Raw genomic sequence first — 18,740 nt, 5'->3', positions numbered from 1 at the left:
TGATCCAAGTGTTAACTCATCCCTTCTTGAGAAATGGGACTGGGAGGAAGTACTCTCCTCCCCCTCCCCCTCCAAGGGTGTCTGTATCTCCTCCTCTGTGACCCAGTCATTGGCCATGTGCAGGACTGTTGAAAACCCCAGAGCCAATGGACCTAACTGCTAATTGAAGACCTTGTGTACAGAGCCATAAACCAAATTCCAAGGAATTCTGACTCCACTAAAGAAGGAACTAGGTCCCTCTGGTCGTAGGCTGCCTGCAAATCTTGCTTGGATGACTCAGGGGACTGGAGGTGGGTGGGTAGATTGCTCAGCTTTGGAAGCTTTCAAAATTCCAGAGTTCATATTTGTTCTGGATGGAATTACCAGGGATTAAAAACAAGGTGTACTCCCCTTTCTACAAAACACAGGCCATGATCATCAAACCTTGTAGTGGGAGTTGAACAGAACCGTTACTTGAAGGTCCCTCTCCTCCCCTAAAATCCCATTGAGATCCATCGCCCACGTAGACTTTTCCATTCGCCTGCTGTTAAGCCTCCGGGGGTCACAGGATAAATCAGCCCCTTCTATTTGTTGATCTGGTTTTTGTTTTGTTTTTATTCTGGGCCTTGAACTCAGAGCCTCACCCATGTCACAGGCAAGTGCTCTACGGCTGAGCTACATCCCCAGCCCTGAGCATTTGTTTGATGACTTCCATTACTCTGCAGCATCATAGGCAGAGATTGGGGACACTGCTCTTTACTTCCTTTGAAACATTCATTGTTCAACTTCCCCTTACCACAGTCCTTCTTTATAATATTTAGTAAATACCAAAATGTTTTCACAAATATCTCCTTTGATTAAGTATTATTTTTAGAAATTACAAAAAGAAGAAAAATAGCCCATAGAGACTCGATACCAGGCTTGAAGACTAAATAGAAGTTATGCCCCTTCTGACTGCCTCAGAAATCCACATGTAATCTAGTGGCACAGTGTATGCAGGCTGGACCCCTCATCTTAAGATAGGGCCAGTTCTTGCTGTAACTCATGATGTAAAGCTCCCCATGGGATCAGGCTGCAACTAGACTCCAGCTAGAATGAACTCCTTGCTTAGCACCTACCTATGCCCTGCCCTCCTCTCCTTCTTCCTCTTCTGAAACTACCTCCTCAATAAATCACCTCCACAAGAACTTCTGATCAGCTGGGAACCTGACCTAAGACTTGGTGTGGTACCACTTTTCTTAAATAAAGGATTCATCACCTCAGGTCTATGTGTCTAAAACAGGAATGAGACTAGGCGAACCCAAATTGCTCTTGACCGTCTATTTAGTTCAACAGGTCAGTGCCACGGGTGGTGGTGCACACTTGCAATCCCAATGGCTTGGGAGGCCGAGGCAGGAGGATCAGGAGTTCAAAGCCAGCCTCAGCAAAAAATGAGGCACTAAGGAACTCAGTGAGACCCTGACTCTAAATAAAATATAAAATAGGGCTGGGGATGTGGCTCAAGTGGTGGAGTGGCCCTGAGTTCAATCCCTAGCACCCCCCTAAAAAAAAAAAATATATATATATATATATATATATATATATATATATATATATGTGTGTGTGTGTGTGTGTGTGTGTGTGAAAAATCCTAGCATAAATACTTCAATTCAATGAAAATATCACAGGGTCCCAATAGAGCTCTACTTAATTCCAGAAGAAAATGACTCCGATCCACATCTGGTGCTCAGATATTCGCACTCATGAACACAGGCATGCCTACCTTCACGGGGACTGCATATTCCCAAAACAAGATCATCCTCAATGTGCTGCAGAATGTCAAAATTCTCAACATAAAAAACCATCTCCGGCCTCCCACTGATCTCCTCGAGCTGGGTGACATTGGAGCCAAATACTCCCACAGAGTAGATAATGATGCCTTCTTGCCGGAGGGCTACGGCTGGGTCCTTCACTATGTCCTGAGCTTCACCATCTGTGATGAGGATGAGAAACTTCCTGACGTTGGGCCGGGCCCCCTTGGCGGGGCTGAAGTACTGAGACACGAAGGTCAGGGCGCCACCGGTCAAGGTAGTTTCTCCAATGTGAGCCATTTGGTCTATTGCATTGGAAATGTCACTTTGGGTCCTGTACCGGTTGAGCTGAAACTCCTCCTTATTGATGTCGCTGAACTGCACTAAGCCGATTTGCACCCGATCGGCCCCAATCTGAGATTTGGTCACCAGGTTTTTCATAAATATTTTCATTTTCTGGAAGTTTTCAGGTCCTATGCTGCCAGAGCTGTCCACCAAAAACATGATGTCAGCTTTCACGTCCTTGCAGGCTGCATAAGAGAAATTAGCAGGTTTATTCAAGTCAACTCCATGCCAAAAAAAAGAAAAATAAATAAATAAGAGTAAACAGGAGAATCCAAACCACAAATGATCTAGTGTGTTAAGTTAAACACGTGCTTGGTAAGGATTATTAGTAGGTAAGTAAAGCAGTCTGCACTGTAGGATACAGTGGGATGTTTAGCAGTATCTCTGACCACTTCTCATTGGATGCTAGCAGGGCTTCATGATTATGACACCAAAATATCTCTAGAAGTTACCACATTCAACCAGAGGGGAATAACACCTGGTTGAAAACCACCGACTTACCGATTTCACAAAAGTGCTATAAAATTTAAGTGAACCCTAAGTACTCCTGGAAATCTGAAATCACTTGATCATATGATACACGTGACATCTAATCACATATCTAGCCTGCAGGGATTTGTTGGAGAAAGCTAATTAATTATTATTAGGGAGAATCTTTCTAAATATTTTTGTTATTTTTCAATTATATCAGTAATTGAATGGTATCAATTAGAACAACACTACAGTGGGCTAGTGACTTTTTTTTTTCTAGAGGACAAACATGGTTATAGTTGCACAGATCAACAAGTCTCAACTTAGCAATGTACATTGTTCCCCTTAAACAGCAATGTCAAACATCACCATGAAGGCCTATGTGCCAGCTAAAGTCAAAAGACAAGGGCCATTATTTCTCTCACCTTCTTCAGCACAGATTTCTTGGACAACTTGGTTCCTTATGTCTTTCAACGCATCAAAGTCGTGCACGTAGTACACCCTCTTCTCCTCTCCTGCGATTTCTCGCAGCTGTGTTTGGTTGGCCTCCTTGACCCCGATGGCATAGACACGGATGTTCTCCTCTCTCAGTCTGTTGGCAGGCTCCAAAATGCTATCCTTGGACATACCGTTCGTCAAAATGACGAGGTGACAAGGCACTTTGTTTCCCCGCTGCTTCTTTGCTTTTTGCAACAACTTCAGTGTGAAATTCAGGGCTGCGCCCGTGTTTGTATTCCCACCCATCTGCCTGATGTTCTCGATGGCCTTTCCCAAATCGTGCTTGTTGGAGTACTTATTGATCTCAAATTCCAAGTCCCAGCTGTCGGCATACTGAACAGCCCCCACGCGCACCTTATGGGGAGCGATGTTGAACATCCCTACCACCTCCGACAGGAAGGTCTTCATCTCTTGAAAGTCTGTGGCCTGTGTGCTCCCGGAGCCGTCAATGAGCAGATAGATGTCTGCTTCCTCTGTGTCCACACATGCTACGATGGAACCAAAAAATTGAACATGACATTAGGGAGTAAATGTGGAAGAGAAATGGGCACAGAGGGGAAGAAGGACAAGGATAAGCCACCAGAGATGGAAAAATGGAAAATGGTGTTTGGGTTTAAAAGGCTTGCTTTCCTAGATTGAAAGGGGAGGGATCTTAGCATCAGTTGGGCCAAATGAATGTTTCTGAGAGTTTGAGATGATTACCCTAAAAATTCTCTGCCACCCATCAAAATAAATGCAGGTGTAGTAAAGTATTAGAAAACTTATAGCTGACCTTTACAAGTCACTTATTCCTGGAGTTACATAACTGCTTAGCCAAAAGTCAAGTGATATGATGTGACATGAAGAAGGTGTTTAACAGGTCCTTGTAGACATATGTGCTCCCTTTCTTGGAATTTAGAGCAAATTATGTGCTCCTTATTCAATCCTATCAATTAACTAGAGTATGGATATTGTCAGCAAACTTATGTGTGAAAGATAATGACACTTTTATAGTAAGTGAGATGTAAACACTTATTACAGAATATATACGAACATGTGATGTGTATATACATGCATGAAAATCTTTCCACAGCATCACTGTGTTTACATGTAGATAGCAAACCATAAGAAAACATTGCCCTTTCTCTCTCTTCTGAAACTTGCAGACACTGGAGTGGTACTTCATGACAAATTAATTACTTTGTCTTCTATCCAAATCACACTTCCTGTTTATTCTAGAAATTGGAATTGGGGTATGAGGGAAGAAGATAAGGAAAGTGAAAAGTACAAAAAAGAAAAGAAAAGAAAGAAAGAAATATAGATCAGGAGAAACTCAGGCTGCTGAGGCAGGAGGATTGCAAGTTCTAGGTCAGCCTGGGCATCTTAGCAAGACCCTGACTCAACATAAAAAAAAGTAAAAAAAAAAAAAAAAGGCTGAGGATGTAACTCAGTGGTAGAGAACCCCTGGGTTCAATTTCCAGTAAAGAGTGGGGGTGAGGGAGCAGGGAAAAAAATAGAAAAGGGAGAGAAATAGCAAATGATGGTATTCCAGGGGTATAGAGAGGTAGATGGAATTGGAGCCACTCTATTGGAAATGAGAAGGGAAATCCTCTTTAGCTATGCTGGCACTGCAATAGATTTTAGAAGTCCTAACTGGACTTCATATCATCAAGCTAAAATAAAAATTAGGAACTCATTCTGCCCACCCACATCATTATCATATTCCCACCAATTCCTTTTGCATATATAAATATTCAAAAGACAAGAAAAAAGCAAAAGGTTCTGAACAGTCCTTCTCTCAGCAAGACTTTACCCGATTTGAGGGTTTCCGTGCGCTCTGACAAGACAGAGACGGTGTGTGTTATCTGGTTCCGCAGCTTCTTCAGGAACGTCTGGTTGTGGGCAGCCAGATCAGAGAAGTTGCTCAGCATGGAGACATACTGCTCGGCAGGGTGAGATGCTACCTTTTGCAGCTGGGTTCTGCTGGCCCCTTCGATGCCCATGGTGAAGATGGTCACACCCTCGCGCCGGAGGTTAACTGCCGCCTTGGTCACGTTATCTTCCGAAGCTCTGTGGGTCACCAGCACTGCGATCTGGGACACACCCTGGTTTTTCCGACTGCCTTTCTGTGCACTGAAGACTTCCTTTCTGATCTTCCTGATGGCAGCCCCTGTGTAGGCCTGCCCGGCCCGGGGAGACAGGCTCTGGATACGCTGGAGAACCTCTGACTTATTGACACCTCTGCTCAGTGAACTGATCACTTTGGTCTCATTGCTGTAGGCCACCAGGCCAACCCTCATGCAGTTCTCCTTGATGTCAAGGGCAGAGACACTTTCTTCCAGGAATGCTTTAAGGTAGTCGAAGTTCTCCTGGCTGCCATTGATGGACACATCCAACAGGAATACCACGTCAGCCACAGAAGGGCCTTGGCACACTGTGGTGGGCAAGGAATGAACAAGCACAATATTAGCTGGAGATGTGGCATTTCTGCTGAGCATCAGAAGACATGGAGACCATACACCAGAGCTTGGTTACCTGCTTAAAGAAAGAAGGAGATGTGTGAAATGAGTAGGAAGCTGAGATCAAAAGGACCTGGGTTCAACTGCTGAATCTCCCAGTTTCCATTTCCTCAACTGTCAAATGGAGATACAATTCTCATCTCATAGAGATACTATGAGAATTAAATGAGATAATATACTTAGTATATGGGACTAATACATAAGAGTCACTCAGCAAATAGTAGCTGTTAAATATTAAAATCATTGAAGCATCATTCCCATTATAATTAACAGTTACAGTCCAAGTATTACTAAGAATGGTAATGAATATACATGCACATTCAATTGCTTTATTGGGGAAAGATGTTGCTAATAAGGATTCATATTGTCATAGGCTTACCACAAGAAAAATATTCTCTACTATTAATAGGTCATTAAATAAGTCATCTCCAACTGATTTATCCGAGAATAATGTGAGTTTCCTATGCTACTTATTTGGACATGCACATTTGGAGCAGATTGTTTTCTACTGGGTCTTCCTGTTCCTCGATGTTTGTAACTCTTGGCCTTTCTAGGACAAGAGAACAGACAGCAGGCTGGCTGTGGAGATCGGGGAGAAACTAACTCAGAACAGAGCAGCAGGGAGGGAGGCATTGTGGGCTGACTACCTGGCTTGAAATCTGGAGACCTGACTTAGCTCTGACTGCAAATTGCAGCCAGGCCCTGGGTCAGGCCATATCACTGGTAAGGACACCTATAGTTTCCTTCCTGCAGAATAAGGAGTTTGGGCAAACTAAAGTTGTTTTTTAGCTGTAACATTCTGTGATCATGGTTATGTGGCTTCAGGAGTCATAGACTTCTTTAGGAACAAAGCTACCTTTTAAATGAGCCAGTAATGAAACCATGTGACAACTAGAGCCCAGGGAGATAGCTCAGACTTAAGCTGAGGAGCAGGAAAGAGGGCATCCTGAATTTTAAGAAATCTGAATGAAGTGCAAAAATGAATAAGCAAAGTATGAGAATCAAGACCTGTGGGTATCATTAGATTTAAAATCTTCACAATTATCAGATCCTCCAGAACACATGGATATTTAATATCTGAACACGCAGCCCATTTTGAGAGAGGAGATTTCAAAGAGTTGCAATCCTATAGCCCCCATATTGATTTTTCAAAAGCATTTTATCATCACTCCTCTATGTGCATCCCAATTTCACCTTCTACGAGGCGATCATTGACCGCTCCTTCTCTGTACTTGGTTGCATCCTTGATGATCTGCGTCATGTTTGGGGAGAACATGCTGAGGTCTCTGACCGTCCGAAGGTTGAAGTGAAACTGAGATGTGGCCATGGCCTTCAGATTTTTCTCGGAAGCTTTCTGCATCCCCACGGAGATGATTTTCACCCCATCTTTCCGCAGGGCCTTCGAAGCCTCTTCCACATCATCCTCAGATTCGGCTGAAGCCAGGACCACCAAAATAGGAGGGAACAGTTTCCTGTCTCTTCCATCAGAAGGTGCAGAGAAGTAGGTCCTGTGAGCCTCCCGAAGAGCGTTTCCTATCCTCAGGGATCCGCCAAGGAACCCGAAGTTCTTCTTGAGATGGTTCAGCATGGGGTTCCTGCTCCTGAAGGTACTCAGGTTGAATTCATTGTGGAGCATGTCACTGTACTGGGCCAGGGCCACGCGGTACTTGTTGGCCTCGATGGGGAGACTGTTGATCATTTTATTGATGAAAAATTTCACAAATGGGAAGGCCTTAACTCCCAGGTGATCAGAGCTGTCCACCAGAAACACCACATCTGCATACTCAGGGCCTGGGAAAACAGAAACAAACATGTAAACAAAGCAAGAACTTTAATGCCAACCATATAGGGGAAAACTTACTTTTCATTTCATTTTATTTTTTAAGTGCCTTCTCAATGAGCGGATTCACTGAGAGTCCAAAACTGCACTTTCTCTTAAGAAAAAGAAATACTGATTTCTTGGGCTGATTCTTTTTTAAAAAAAAAAAAATTATTTTTTAGTTGTAGTTGGACACAATACTTTTATTTTATTTTATTTTTTTAAATTTTATGTGGTGCTGAGCATTAAACCCAGGGCCTCGCATGTGCTAGGTGAGCACTCCACTGCTGAGCCATAACCCCAGCCCTATTGGGCTAATTCTTTTACACAGTTTCTCATTTGAGCATCTCACAAAATTAAGCATCACTTTTGCAAAAAAAATTAGCTAATTAGGAATAGGCAAATTAGAGAAGTAAAACATCATGGGTGTTTAGACTGTTAGTAGATAATTTCTCCTAATATATGTATTTTGGCTTTCAGAATTTGATCTCAATTTGATCTCGACAGGATACAAATTTTATTTGAGAATCAGGCTCCTTCTAATTGATTTGAGTGTTGAAATCTGAAAGTCTTTCATTGTGATTCTTATTTATGCAATGCAACAAGTTGATTTATAAACATATTAGTTTGTATTCTAAAGTTTCAAGTTGATGAAATTTAAAAATACACAAATAATGGAAATACAGGATTGGTTTAATCTATTTTAAAGTTACTTACAATATTTTTGAAGACTTATATGATTGAGTGTCATGATTGATAAATTTATTTTCACGTATGCAAAATATGATGGCACCAGTATATTTTAGGTTAGGAAAGGGATGATAGTTTTAAAAACATAAATAATTTTTATAGGAAAACATGATATTTTATTGAACTGTTAAAGCTTCATTTAATGCTAGATTTGATGTTAGGTATCTAGAATTGTATATTTACAAGTAGAGAATCACAGGGCTCAAACACTGATGTCATTTACTGGTCGTCATTTAGATCAAGAGTTCTCCGTACCTAAGCATAAGATCCACTTCTTGTCCAGGGAAAAGAGGGGAATGTATGTGTGTTTACATGTACACGTGTGTGGTTTTATATTTAAGGAAAGACACAGTGTGTATCAACAAGTAATGAATAAATAAATAAATAAAAAGAAATAAATATATCATAAAAAAAAGTAATGAGACCCTGACTGTGTCATCAGCTAACTCTCTGAGCTCCGTCAAACCATCCAATATACTTGGTCTTTAGTTCCCTCTACTTTAAATAGATTCAACTAGAAACTACCTAAGGATCCTCCTCCCTCTGAGATTCTCACCATCTGAAATGGTTACTATAAAAATTCTAATCAAATTAAAATAACTTCAATATTTTCTTTCCTGCAATTGCTAGGTAACCAGCTTTTAGTTCTTTGAGTTATTTCGTTTTCCTTACAGTGGTCTGATCCAGACATAGTGGATCATTCTTTCTTGTCTTTTACATAACCTGATCCCAGTCCCACCCGAGGTTCCTGTCATGATCATACAGCACTGCAGAAATAAGTGAGGGCAATCGAGACCTCAGGCTGGATGGCCAGGTGAGCCCTGCTCAGGGTGGCTCTACTCAGGACCACTGGGACCTTTAGTAAATCCCTATATGTTGTACAGGGAAAGGAAGCATGGGTGATTGGCACGGGAGGCAGATTCAGCTTCCAAAAAGGTCCTTCGTTATGTCTGAACCATGAAATGACTGGGAGGAAAAGTTGCCTCTCCTTTAAAAGCTGAAGACTCAGTGAGACATTGAAGGACAACATTTGCCGGGCAAAGTCTAGTTTATCTCTTCGTAAAACTTGCTTCCAAGGTCAGAGACCTCAAGGAAGCTGTAAAAGCTGATGTAGGTGGTCCTGGACATGAACTGACCAGCACAAGAACCAATTACTTGATTAGGTAGTAGAGGTGGTGAAGGGCAAGTCAGAGTTTGGACTTTAATTCCATTGCGCACAGATTGCTGACAGACGGTAGACAGCTACGGAACTTTCTCTCCAGGGTGAAAGCCTGTTCTTTATGATAAACAGACTAGCAGTTTAAATTGGAGCAAAATCTGGACACTTAACCAAGACAACCTTTTGGCACAAATGAATTAGAAAGAGACATTCCAAATTTTCCAGGCCTGAACCTAATAGTAACAGAATTTTCGTGTAACCTCCCAGAAGACCCAAAATGGGTTGAAACTGAGGACAAAATGACAACTTCCATATCTTTCTATCCCTAACAGGGAATAAAGTCCAGAATTTTCAAAGGAACAGAGAGTAATCTTGAAACAAAATAAGTTGACCTCCCATTCCCATCCTCGCTACTATCAAAATCAAAACAAAGTGATAGAAAACTTAACTTTTAAGTAGGTCAAACTCACTTATCATCTCTTTACTATGGTGAAAATTAAGGAAAAGAATTCTTTTCATATTTTTTCCTTACCAGAATCTTGGTTCACAGAAACATGGAAACAAGTTATTATGAGGAACAAAATCAGCCACATTTTCATATTATGTCCTGAAAAATCTCCAACTCGAAATCTGAAAAGGCAAAAATATGAACATCTACGGATGTTATTTTTGAATCCAGACTCGCATACACAACAGGACATGAAATGATACAATGAACTGGGTGTGATGGGGGACAAGAATGACGGAGGTTTACTGACCTTCTAATTGGTGAAGTGCCTTTGAGAAAAATGAAGCATCATTTACAGAGTTGTAAGAGTTTGTCCTGGTCCCCAGACCTGTAGAGACATGGCATGTTGGGTGGTCAATCAGAGCAGACAGATGCGTTCTAGTTCCAACGATATTATGTCCCCCTATTACTCATTTCCCTGAACCCTTGTGTCATTCTCTGTTCACTCATTGTCATGAAATTCAGAATTCACAGTTGGGACACAGTCTAAAACCCGTAAGGTAATCTCATCATCATCATCATGAATATATAGATGTATTTCATCTTTGAATAATAATTATTTCTAGATGTGGTCAAAATTCCCTGTTTTCCCCTCTTCCTTGCTAATTAGAAAGGTAACTATCTCCCTTTATCCCTACATTTGAGAGAAGACACACACCAAAACAAAAAACAAAACAAACAAAAACAAAACAAAAAAAAAAAACAACCAAGCAGTGACTTTCTATAGTTCATGTCAGGTCTTTCTCTTTAGAATGGGGAACACAATTTATGTACAACTAACAAGCAAAGCATGAAGAAAGAGTTTTCCAATTCTAGTTACTCCTCCAACATGTTCAGCCACCTTGAAATGTTCCTTTCATGGAACAAATAGGATGTTAAAGATATTGGAAGTAAATCTCATAATGAAACACAGATTGAGCTCATTCAATCATTTTCCCCTTGAACAACAACAACAACAAAAATGAATGGATCCATTTCTGACGTATTAACAAGCGAGGGTCTTTATGTCCTGCTTACTTGCTTACAAAGGTATTTGCAAAACTATGTATGGTATTTTGCTCCTATTCAGGCAGGGTGCAATTGTTTAATATTTTACCTCTTTAGAAAAGGGACCTTTGACATGAGAAATCCATCCTATGGTTTTACCTATTCTATTGTTACTCTGACATTCTGCAGTTTGGGACTTGGTTCCAGTCCTTCACAAGAAATCAAGACAACTTGAAGTTTTGAAGCTGTAAGCCAATCTATCAGTGTCCTATTCAAGTCTGTGAGCTGGAAGTGGAATCTTAAGAGGTTATGTTTAGTTCAACTCATTCATTTTAGAGGAACTTAGGCACAAAGTGGATTGCCTAAAGTGAAAACCAAGTCATGCCATTTGTATATTTTTTTTCTATTTATTGTGTCAAATAATGAATTATAAATGCTACCATTCATCAAACCTTACTTTGTGCCCTGCTCTGGCTAACAGCCTCAAATTTGTTCTATTTGACATTGACAGCAGCCCTAGTAACAGGCACTATTATTGTTCTTATTTTGTAGATAAAGAAACCGATTCCTAAAGGAGAAATAAATAACAGATGCAAAGTCACATTGGTAAATAGGCCACAGTTGAAACTGGAACTCACATTTGTATGCTCCTAAAAATGTCATTTAAAATTCAGCTACTCTGCATCCCAAACCCAATATTATGAACTTGCACAGTGTCTCCTCTTTTTTTTTTTTTTTTTTTGGTCTTTTTTCTAAGGAATAGGAGGGACTGGTACTTGTTTACCTACCTTTGTGGTTTTGATTTTCAAAATCAAGGCTTCACACTATTTTCTTATTTTTTGTTTATATTATGAGCTTCATAAATTTAGTGCAGTCTTTCAAGTTACAAAAGATCAAAGAGAAAGTGCTTTGGGATGAATCCATAAGATCAAAGATTTTAGCAGTCAAGATGGGAAGAAAACACTACTGAGCAAAGGTTAAGCACCTGGAGAGAGAAGCTAGTGTTAAATGAGGCCACGAGAGTCCCAAAGCAGCACATGGCATCCACAAGTTTCTCCACGTGGATGGTCAGTACCATTGGTCCCTTAAAAGGTAAGTTCTCTGGGTTAGTATGTTATGCAATGATTTTCTTGCAGCCTTTAAATGGAACCCCAAATTGGGTGTGCTGTAAGGTCACATAGTGTTGAAGCCCAGTGAAAGTTCTCTGGAGGTATTAGGTGACCTACTTTGTATGAATGCAGGCATGGTGGTGTGTGTGGTAGGAGAAGTGGTAGGACTACATCTTCTGTTCAAGCTCAGGAGGCAGGGAGAATGGGTTCATGTTTTGGCCCACCAAGACAAGGATTGTGATCTACATGTTATTCTACTGCCAGAAATGACCAGGATTCTCTAGTAAGTAGTATGGCACTTGAATTTTTTCTATATCTGATCCCTTAGAGACAATAATGAGGGGAGAATGAAGGAGCTATTTAAAGCAATCAACATAAAATGTAAATTCATAATACACTCCATCCTAATAGAACAAGGAGATTGATTGCCTCTCATTAATGAAACAGAGGCACGCGTTTCCTCTATCTGAGTTTTGTTGCACTCCATCCATCCTCAATCAAGCAAGCTGAGGCCAAGGCAAGTCTTGCATGTGTCAGAAAATCCTTTTTAAAAATCTGGATCTCTGTAAACATTCAGTTGAGAAGGTAGAATGTTTCTAATTTAAACCACAGCTGCAAAAGCAGCACAGCCACCCAGGTCTTGGCTTCAAACCCTGAATGTTCAGAACTTGTGTAACCCCCTCTCTTGAGGCTACTGAGAAGCAGGGGTTTCAGGGAGACTTCTGCCCTGAACAAGCCAACTCATAATCCAGGTCAAGACTGCAAAAAAATAAATAAATATATTAAGAGCCCGGAAGAGATACAAAAGAGACTTCAGCAAAAATGAAGATAAATGTCATTTCTTTTCTTTAAAATGAGGCCTACAGGATAAACGATTTCTAAGTACCCATTTTTTTTTCTTTAGAAACAGAAATATTATCCACTGTTTCACTGGGTCTTTGCCACAGCATCAAAGATACTTGGCTGTTGGCTTATTTAGCACTTGATGTCTCACTGCTTTGCTTCCTCAAGCCATTCTACTCCTCAGAAGTCAAAAAGTAGAAAGAAAAATATTCAGAGTGAGACTAAAGTCCACACTAGAATGTTGCAAGATAAAGTCCTTGGCACACAACAGGCACAAGTATTGGACCAGTGATGGTCAGAGAAGCAAAACACACCAGCATTCTTGGAGCAAGCAAGTCATACAGTTTTCATTGTTCCTGCCATACTTCCTCCCAGTTGCATTTTTCGGAATCACAAATAGAAGCTTCATACTTGGATCACATTTGGAAACGGTCATGCCAGTGACCTTGCCACTTTGTAAGATGAACACTTTTCATGTTGAGGTGGTTGGCTGAGTGGAAGGAGTCCAGGCCATGAAGTCTCATCTCCTAGGTTCTCCTCCATCCCTGAACAATTGTGTGATGTTAGATACCACCACCTCACCTCCCTGAGTTCCTAACCTGAAGCACAAGGAGTTACATGGTAAGTCCAAGAAGTGCCACATTTCAATAGTTCTTTGACCTAACAACTACAGCCAAGAAAAGTATAAGCAATTAAGCCAAGAGGTGTACATGGAAACTCTGAGCGTATATTTTGAAACGGCATCATGGAGGAAGCTACCCCTCAGATGACCACCTGTGGCAGGTCCTGGGGACCAGCAACAGCACAGTTAGGGATCAGGTCTAGGCCACTCACTGATCCTTCCTGGCTCAAAAATTCTTCTGGGGTCCTTTAGGATTCTTTAGCACACAGAGTGCAGGGGGCTGAGATTTCAACAAAAATCCACTGGAAATTAACTGTCCAACTTAGAAATTAGAAAACATAATAAATGCAAAAGAAATATAAATACTAAAATCCTAAAAATAAGATCAGAAATCAACAAACCGAAAAAGTAAAGATAAAATAAAGAAAATTAAGCTTTGAAAAGAGAAATCTCAGAACAGACTCATCAGTAAAAAGAGCATATTGGTATTCTTAACAAGGCTCACCCTCGGAAGAGAGTATTTAACCAGAGCCCACCGCTGGAGTTTTATCAGAGCCTAATCAATCTGGGGGAAGGGAAATACTCAACTCCTGCCCCTTTAGTTATCCAGTTCTGCCAAAAGGTGGAGGGAACTGAGAAACATGTGAAAGTCACAGTTCAGAGGCACAGGCTCCCTAGACCACTGAGACCTAAGCATAGGAGTGTAGTATACTGCTCCTCCCTCTGTGTCTCACCACCATATTACTAACGGCCCAGTCACAGCCACTCCTTTTACCTAATCTATCATATCCAGATATAGTGTAAGACACAACTAAGAGACAAAAAACACAATTTGAAGAGACACAACATACATTAGAACCAGACTCAGATACGGTAGGAATTTAAAATAACTATGATTAATATTCTAAGGGCCATAATAGATAAAATAGACAGTATGCAAGACAGACAGTGTAAGCAGAGAGATGGAAATTCCAATACAGAACCAAATGGAAAAGCTACAAGTAAACACAATTAGAAGTGAAGAATGTCTTTGATGGGCCAATTGGCATACTGGACGTGGTTGAGGAAAGGATCTCTGAGACAGAGAATATCTCAAGAGAAACCTCCAAAATCGAAGAGCAAACTGAAAAAAAAAAATAGAACAAAATATCCAAGAACTTCAGGAAAAATGACTATGAAAAATGAAACATACATATAATAAGAATACCAGGAGGAAAAAGAAAGGAACAGAAGGAATACTTGAAATACTAATGACCAAAAATTTCCTAAAACTAATGTCAGACACCAAATGACAGATACAGGAAACTGAGGGAACACCAATTCTCACAATACTTTAAATTTATTTTAAATTTAATAAAAAAAAACTTAATGCCCCAAACACTACACCTAAGTCTATTATTTTTTTAACTGTCAGAAATTAAGAAAAAAAATCCTTAAAAGCCCTCTCAGAGGAGCAAAGATAAAAACTACAGCTGACTTCTCAGAAACCATAAAAGCAAGTGAAAATATTTAAAGTATTGCGAGAATTCTTTATCCTGCAAAATCATCCAACAAAGGGACAAGAAGATGCAATAAGAGGATAGTCTCTTCAGTAAATGGTGATGAGAAGTGGGATATCCACATACAAAAGAATAAATTTGGACCTTTATCTCTCAGCACACATAAAAAGATCTAAATGTAAGACCAGAAACCATAAAACTCTTAGAAGAAAACGTAGGAGAAAAGTTCCTTGACATTGGCTTTGACAATTATTTTGGATATCACATTAAAAACTCAGACTTCAAAAGAAGAAACAAATAAACAATCCTACATCCAACTAAAAAGCTTCTGCACAGCCAAGGAAACAGTCAAAAAAAAATATAAAGGCAGCTGACAGATGGACAGGAAGAGTTTCTAAATGAGATATCTGATTAGGGGTCTGTCCCTTGGCATCCCATTGTTATGACAAAATACCTGAGGAACAACTTAAAGGAGGAAAGATGTATTTTGGTTCATGGTTTCAGTCCACGGTCATTTGGTTCTGTCACCTTGGGGCTTTGGCAAGGCAGCACATCATGGCAGGAGCACATGATGGAGCTGAGTTGGTCACCTCATGGTGGCTGTGAAACAGGAAAAGAGAGAAAGAAGGAGGGAAGGAGAAGTGAGAGAGGGGCTGAGACACAAATATCCTCTTTGAGGGCATGTTCTCAGTGATCTACTTCCTCCAGCCAGGCTCCACCTCCTGAAGCCTCCTCCATGTCCCCACAGTGCCACAGCCTGGCAACTGCCTTCAGTAAGTGGCCTTTGGAGAACATTTCAGATCTGGATTAGTCAGCTCTTTGCTGCTACGACTGAAGGACCCATCCAGAACAACTGTAGAGGAGGAAAGGTTTATTTGGGGGCTCACACTTTCATAGGTCTTATAGTCCATAGAAGGCCAGCTCCATTTCTTTGGGGCTTGAGGTGAGGCAGGACACCATGGTGGGAGAGTATGGTGGAGGGAAGCAGCAGCTCACATGAAGATCAGAAATGAGAGAGAGAGGGGGAGAGAGAGAGAGATGCCACTCTCCAGATACAAAATATATATCCCAAAGCCACACCACCCAATGAACCACCTCCTTCAGCCACACCCTACCTGCCTCCAGTCATAACTCAGTTAATCCCCTCAAGAATTAATTCAATGACTAGGTTAAGACTCTCACAACCCAATCATTTCTCCTCTGAACCTTCTTGCATTGTCTCACACGTGAGCTTTTGGCGGACACCTCATATCCAAGCCTTAACCAGAGCCAAACCATAACAGGAGTTAATATTTTAAAAATATAAATAACTCATACAACTCAGTATCTGATCACCTAATGACATATAGAAATAGCAATAAATAAATAATTAAAAACAGATAACCTAATTTAAAAATGGCCAAAGAACTTGAATACTTGAACAGAAATTTCAATGGGTATATGAAAAGATGATCAACATCACTAATCATCAGGAAAATGCAAATCAACCCAATTACATACCTCACATCTTATAGGATCACTACTATTAAAATTATAAGAGATGACAAGTGTTGGTGAAAGTGAAAACAAGAGGGAACTCAAACACTGGAGGTTCCTAAAGAAATTAAAAATTGAACTACTATATGACCCAGCAGTGCCTCCTCTGGGTGCACCCCCAAAGGAAATGAGGTCACTAGTTTTTAAAGATACCTGCCTCTATGTTCATTGTAGCACTATGCACAATAGCCCAAGACCTATGGAAACCTAAGGTCTGTCAACAGATAATGGGTAAAGACATTTGTATTTATGTGTGATTATACATAATATGTATTATTTATACATATATAGTGGAATATTACTCATCCTTAAAAAGAGAGATCTTTTCATTTGATACAACTTGGTTTGAACTGGAGGACATTTTGCTAAGTAAGAGAAGCCAGACACAGAAAAATAGTACTGTGTGGTCTTGTATGTGGAATCTAAAAACGAAAGTTGAACACACAGTGATAGAGAATACAATGGTGATTTCCAGGGGAGGGGAAGAATTATGAAGAGGCAAGTCAAGGGATAAAAAGTTACAGATGTATAGAATGAGTAAGTCTAGAAATCTAATGTATGGTGTGAGGATCATAATATTATATTGTACTCAAGACTTTTGGTGCTCTTGACATAAAAAATGGTAATTTTGTGAGATTATGGCTATATTAATTTTCTTGTCTGTCATAATCATTTCACTCTGTATATGTAGTACACCACACACACACACACACACACACACACACAATAGAAAAAGGGAAAGACTCTCAGACAAACAAAAATTGAGGGAATTTGTTGTTAGTAGACCTTCCTTGCAAGAAATATTAAAAGAAGTTCTTTGGAAAGCAGGAAAATGATATATATCAGATCTACATAAAGAAAGAGTAATGGAGAAAAAATAACTAAAGGTTAAATAAAATTTTTCATTTTTTTCTTAATCTCACAGATAACCATTTATTCAAAATAAAATCAACAATGTATTTCATTATATATACTTATATCTAAGTTTATGTACACTAGTGTATATATGAAATGGATGACAGAAAAGTTAAAATGGACATAGGGAGGAACTAAGATGATTTTGTTATTATAAAGTGCTTCATTGCTCATGAAGCAGGAAAGTATTATTTTAAATTGCATTTGAGTTAGTTGCAAAAGTATATTACAAACTTTAAGGCAACCACTAAAAATGGTAAAAGAAAATGTCTAATCATCATGCTAAGAAAGGAGAGAAATGCAATAAAAATGCTCCATTAAAATAACAAAGTCGGGGAGGAGACAATGGAAAACAAAAATAGAAGCAAAGAATACATGCATCAAATAGAAACCAGTAACAAACATGGTAGACATCAGTGTATCAATAATCCCTTTGAATGTCAGTGGTCTAAATGTACAATATAAAGACAGAGACTGTCACAGTAGACAAAAACAAGAACTAACTAATGTTCTCTATAAGAAATACTTCAAATATGAAGACACATTTAGATTAAAAATAAATGAAGACAGATGTACCATGATAACACTACCTCCAAAAAAGCTGGAGTAGCTATGTCAATTTCAGACAGGGCAAACTTTAGAACAAGGAAAATTATTAGGTATAAATAGACAGGAATTATATAATGGGGAAGGGATCAGTTCTCCAAGAACACATAGCAATCCTTTATATGCCCATGTCTGAAACAGTGTCTGAAAACAGTGTCAAAATACAGGTGAGACTCCAGGTGCGGTGGCACACACCTGTGATCCCAGTGGCTCAGGAGGCTGAGGCAGGAGGAGCAACTTAGTGAGGCACTTAGAAACTCAGTGAGACCCTGATTCTAATAAAATATTTTTTAAAAGGGCTGGGGATGTGACTCAGTGGTTAAGCACGCCTGGTTCAATCCCCAGTACCAAAAAACAAACAAACAAATGAGACCCAAACTGATAGAATTGCAAAGAGAAACAGATAAATCAACTGACCATAACAGACACATATAGACTATTGTATCCATCAACAGCAGAATACAGATTCTTCTTAAGCTCACGGGGAACATTCACCAACACAGGCTACACTCTTAGCTATAAAACTCAACTTTAAAAATTCAAAAGAAAAGAAAGTACAAGATGCTTGCCCTCAGATGACAATGTACTTAAGGTAGAAATCAATAACAAAAAAATAGTTGGACAAATCCCCAAATACCTGGAGATTATATACTATACTTCTAAATAACACGAGTCAAGGTTCAACCTCAAGAAAAATTTTTAAATATTTTCAACTGAATGAAAATGAAAACCCAACTTATCAAAATTTGTGATATTAGAAGAAATCAATAAATTGAAAACGAGAAATCAATAGAAAAAATCAACAA

General features: G+C 39.7%; 1 protein-coding gene across 1 annotated transcript in view; it reads right to left on the bottom strand.

Moving 5' to 3' along the window:
- Positions 1-9,902, bottom strand: part of Col6a6 (collagen type VI alpha 6 chain) — a 110,003-nt gene extending 100,101 nt beyond the window's left edge. Inside the window, exons 1-5 of the mRNA XM_026384010.2 lie at positions 9,842-9,902; positions 6,776-7,372; positions 4,876-5,496; positions 3,011-3,571; positions 1,742-2,299 (exon numbers count right to left, since the gene is read on the bottom strand). Of these exons, the coding sequence (XP_026239795.2) occupies positions 1,742-2,299; positions 3,011-3,571; positions 4,876-5,496; positions 6,776-7,372; positions 9,842-9,902 (2,398 nt within the window). The remainder of the gene's footprint in view (positions 1-1,741; positions 2,300-3,010; positions 3,572-4,875; positions 5,497-6,775; positions 7,373-9,841) is intronic.
- Between the last annotated feature and the right edge of the window lie 8,838 nt (positions 9,903-18,740).

This window comes from Urocitellus parryii, chromosome 2 (assembly GCF_045843805.1).
Source record: "Urocitellus parryii isolate mUroPar1 chromosome 2, mUroPar1.hap1, whole genome shotgun sequence".
Lineage (NCBI taxonomy): Eukaryota > Metazoa > Chordata > Mammalia > Rodentia > Sciuridae > Urocitellus > Urocitellus parryii.
This window is presented reverse-complemented; position numbering and strand designations above follow the sequence as displayed.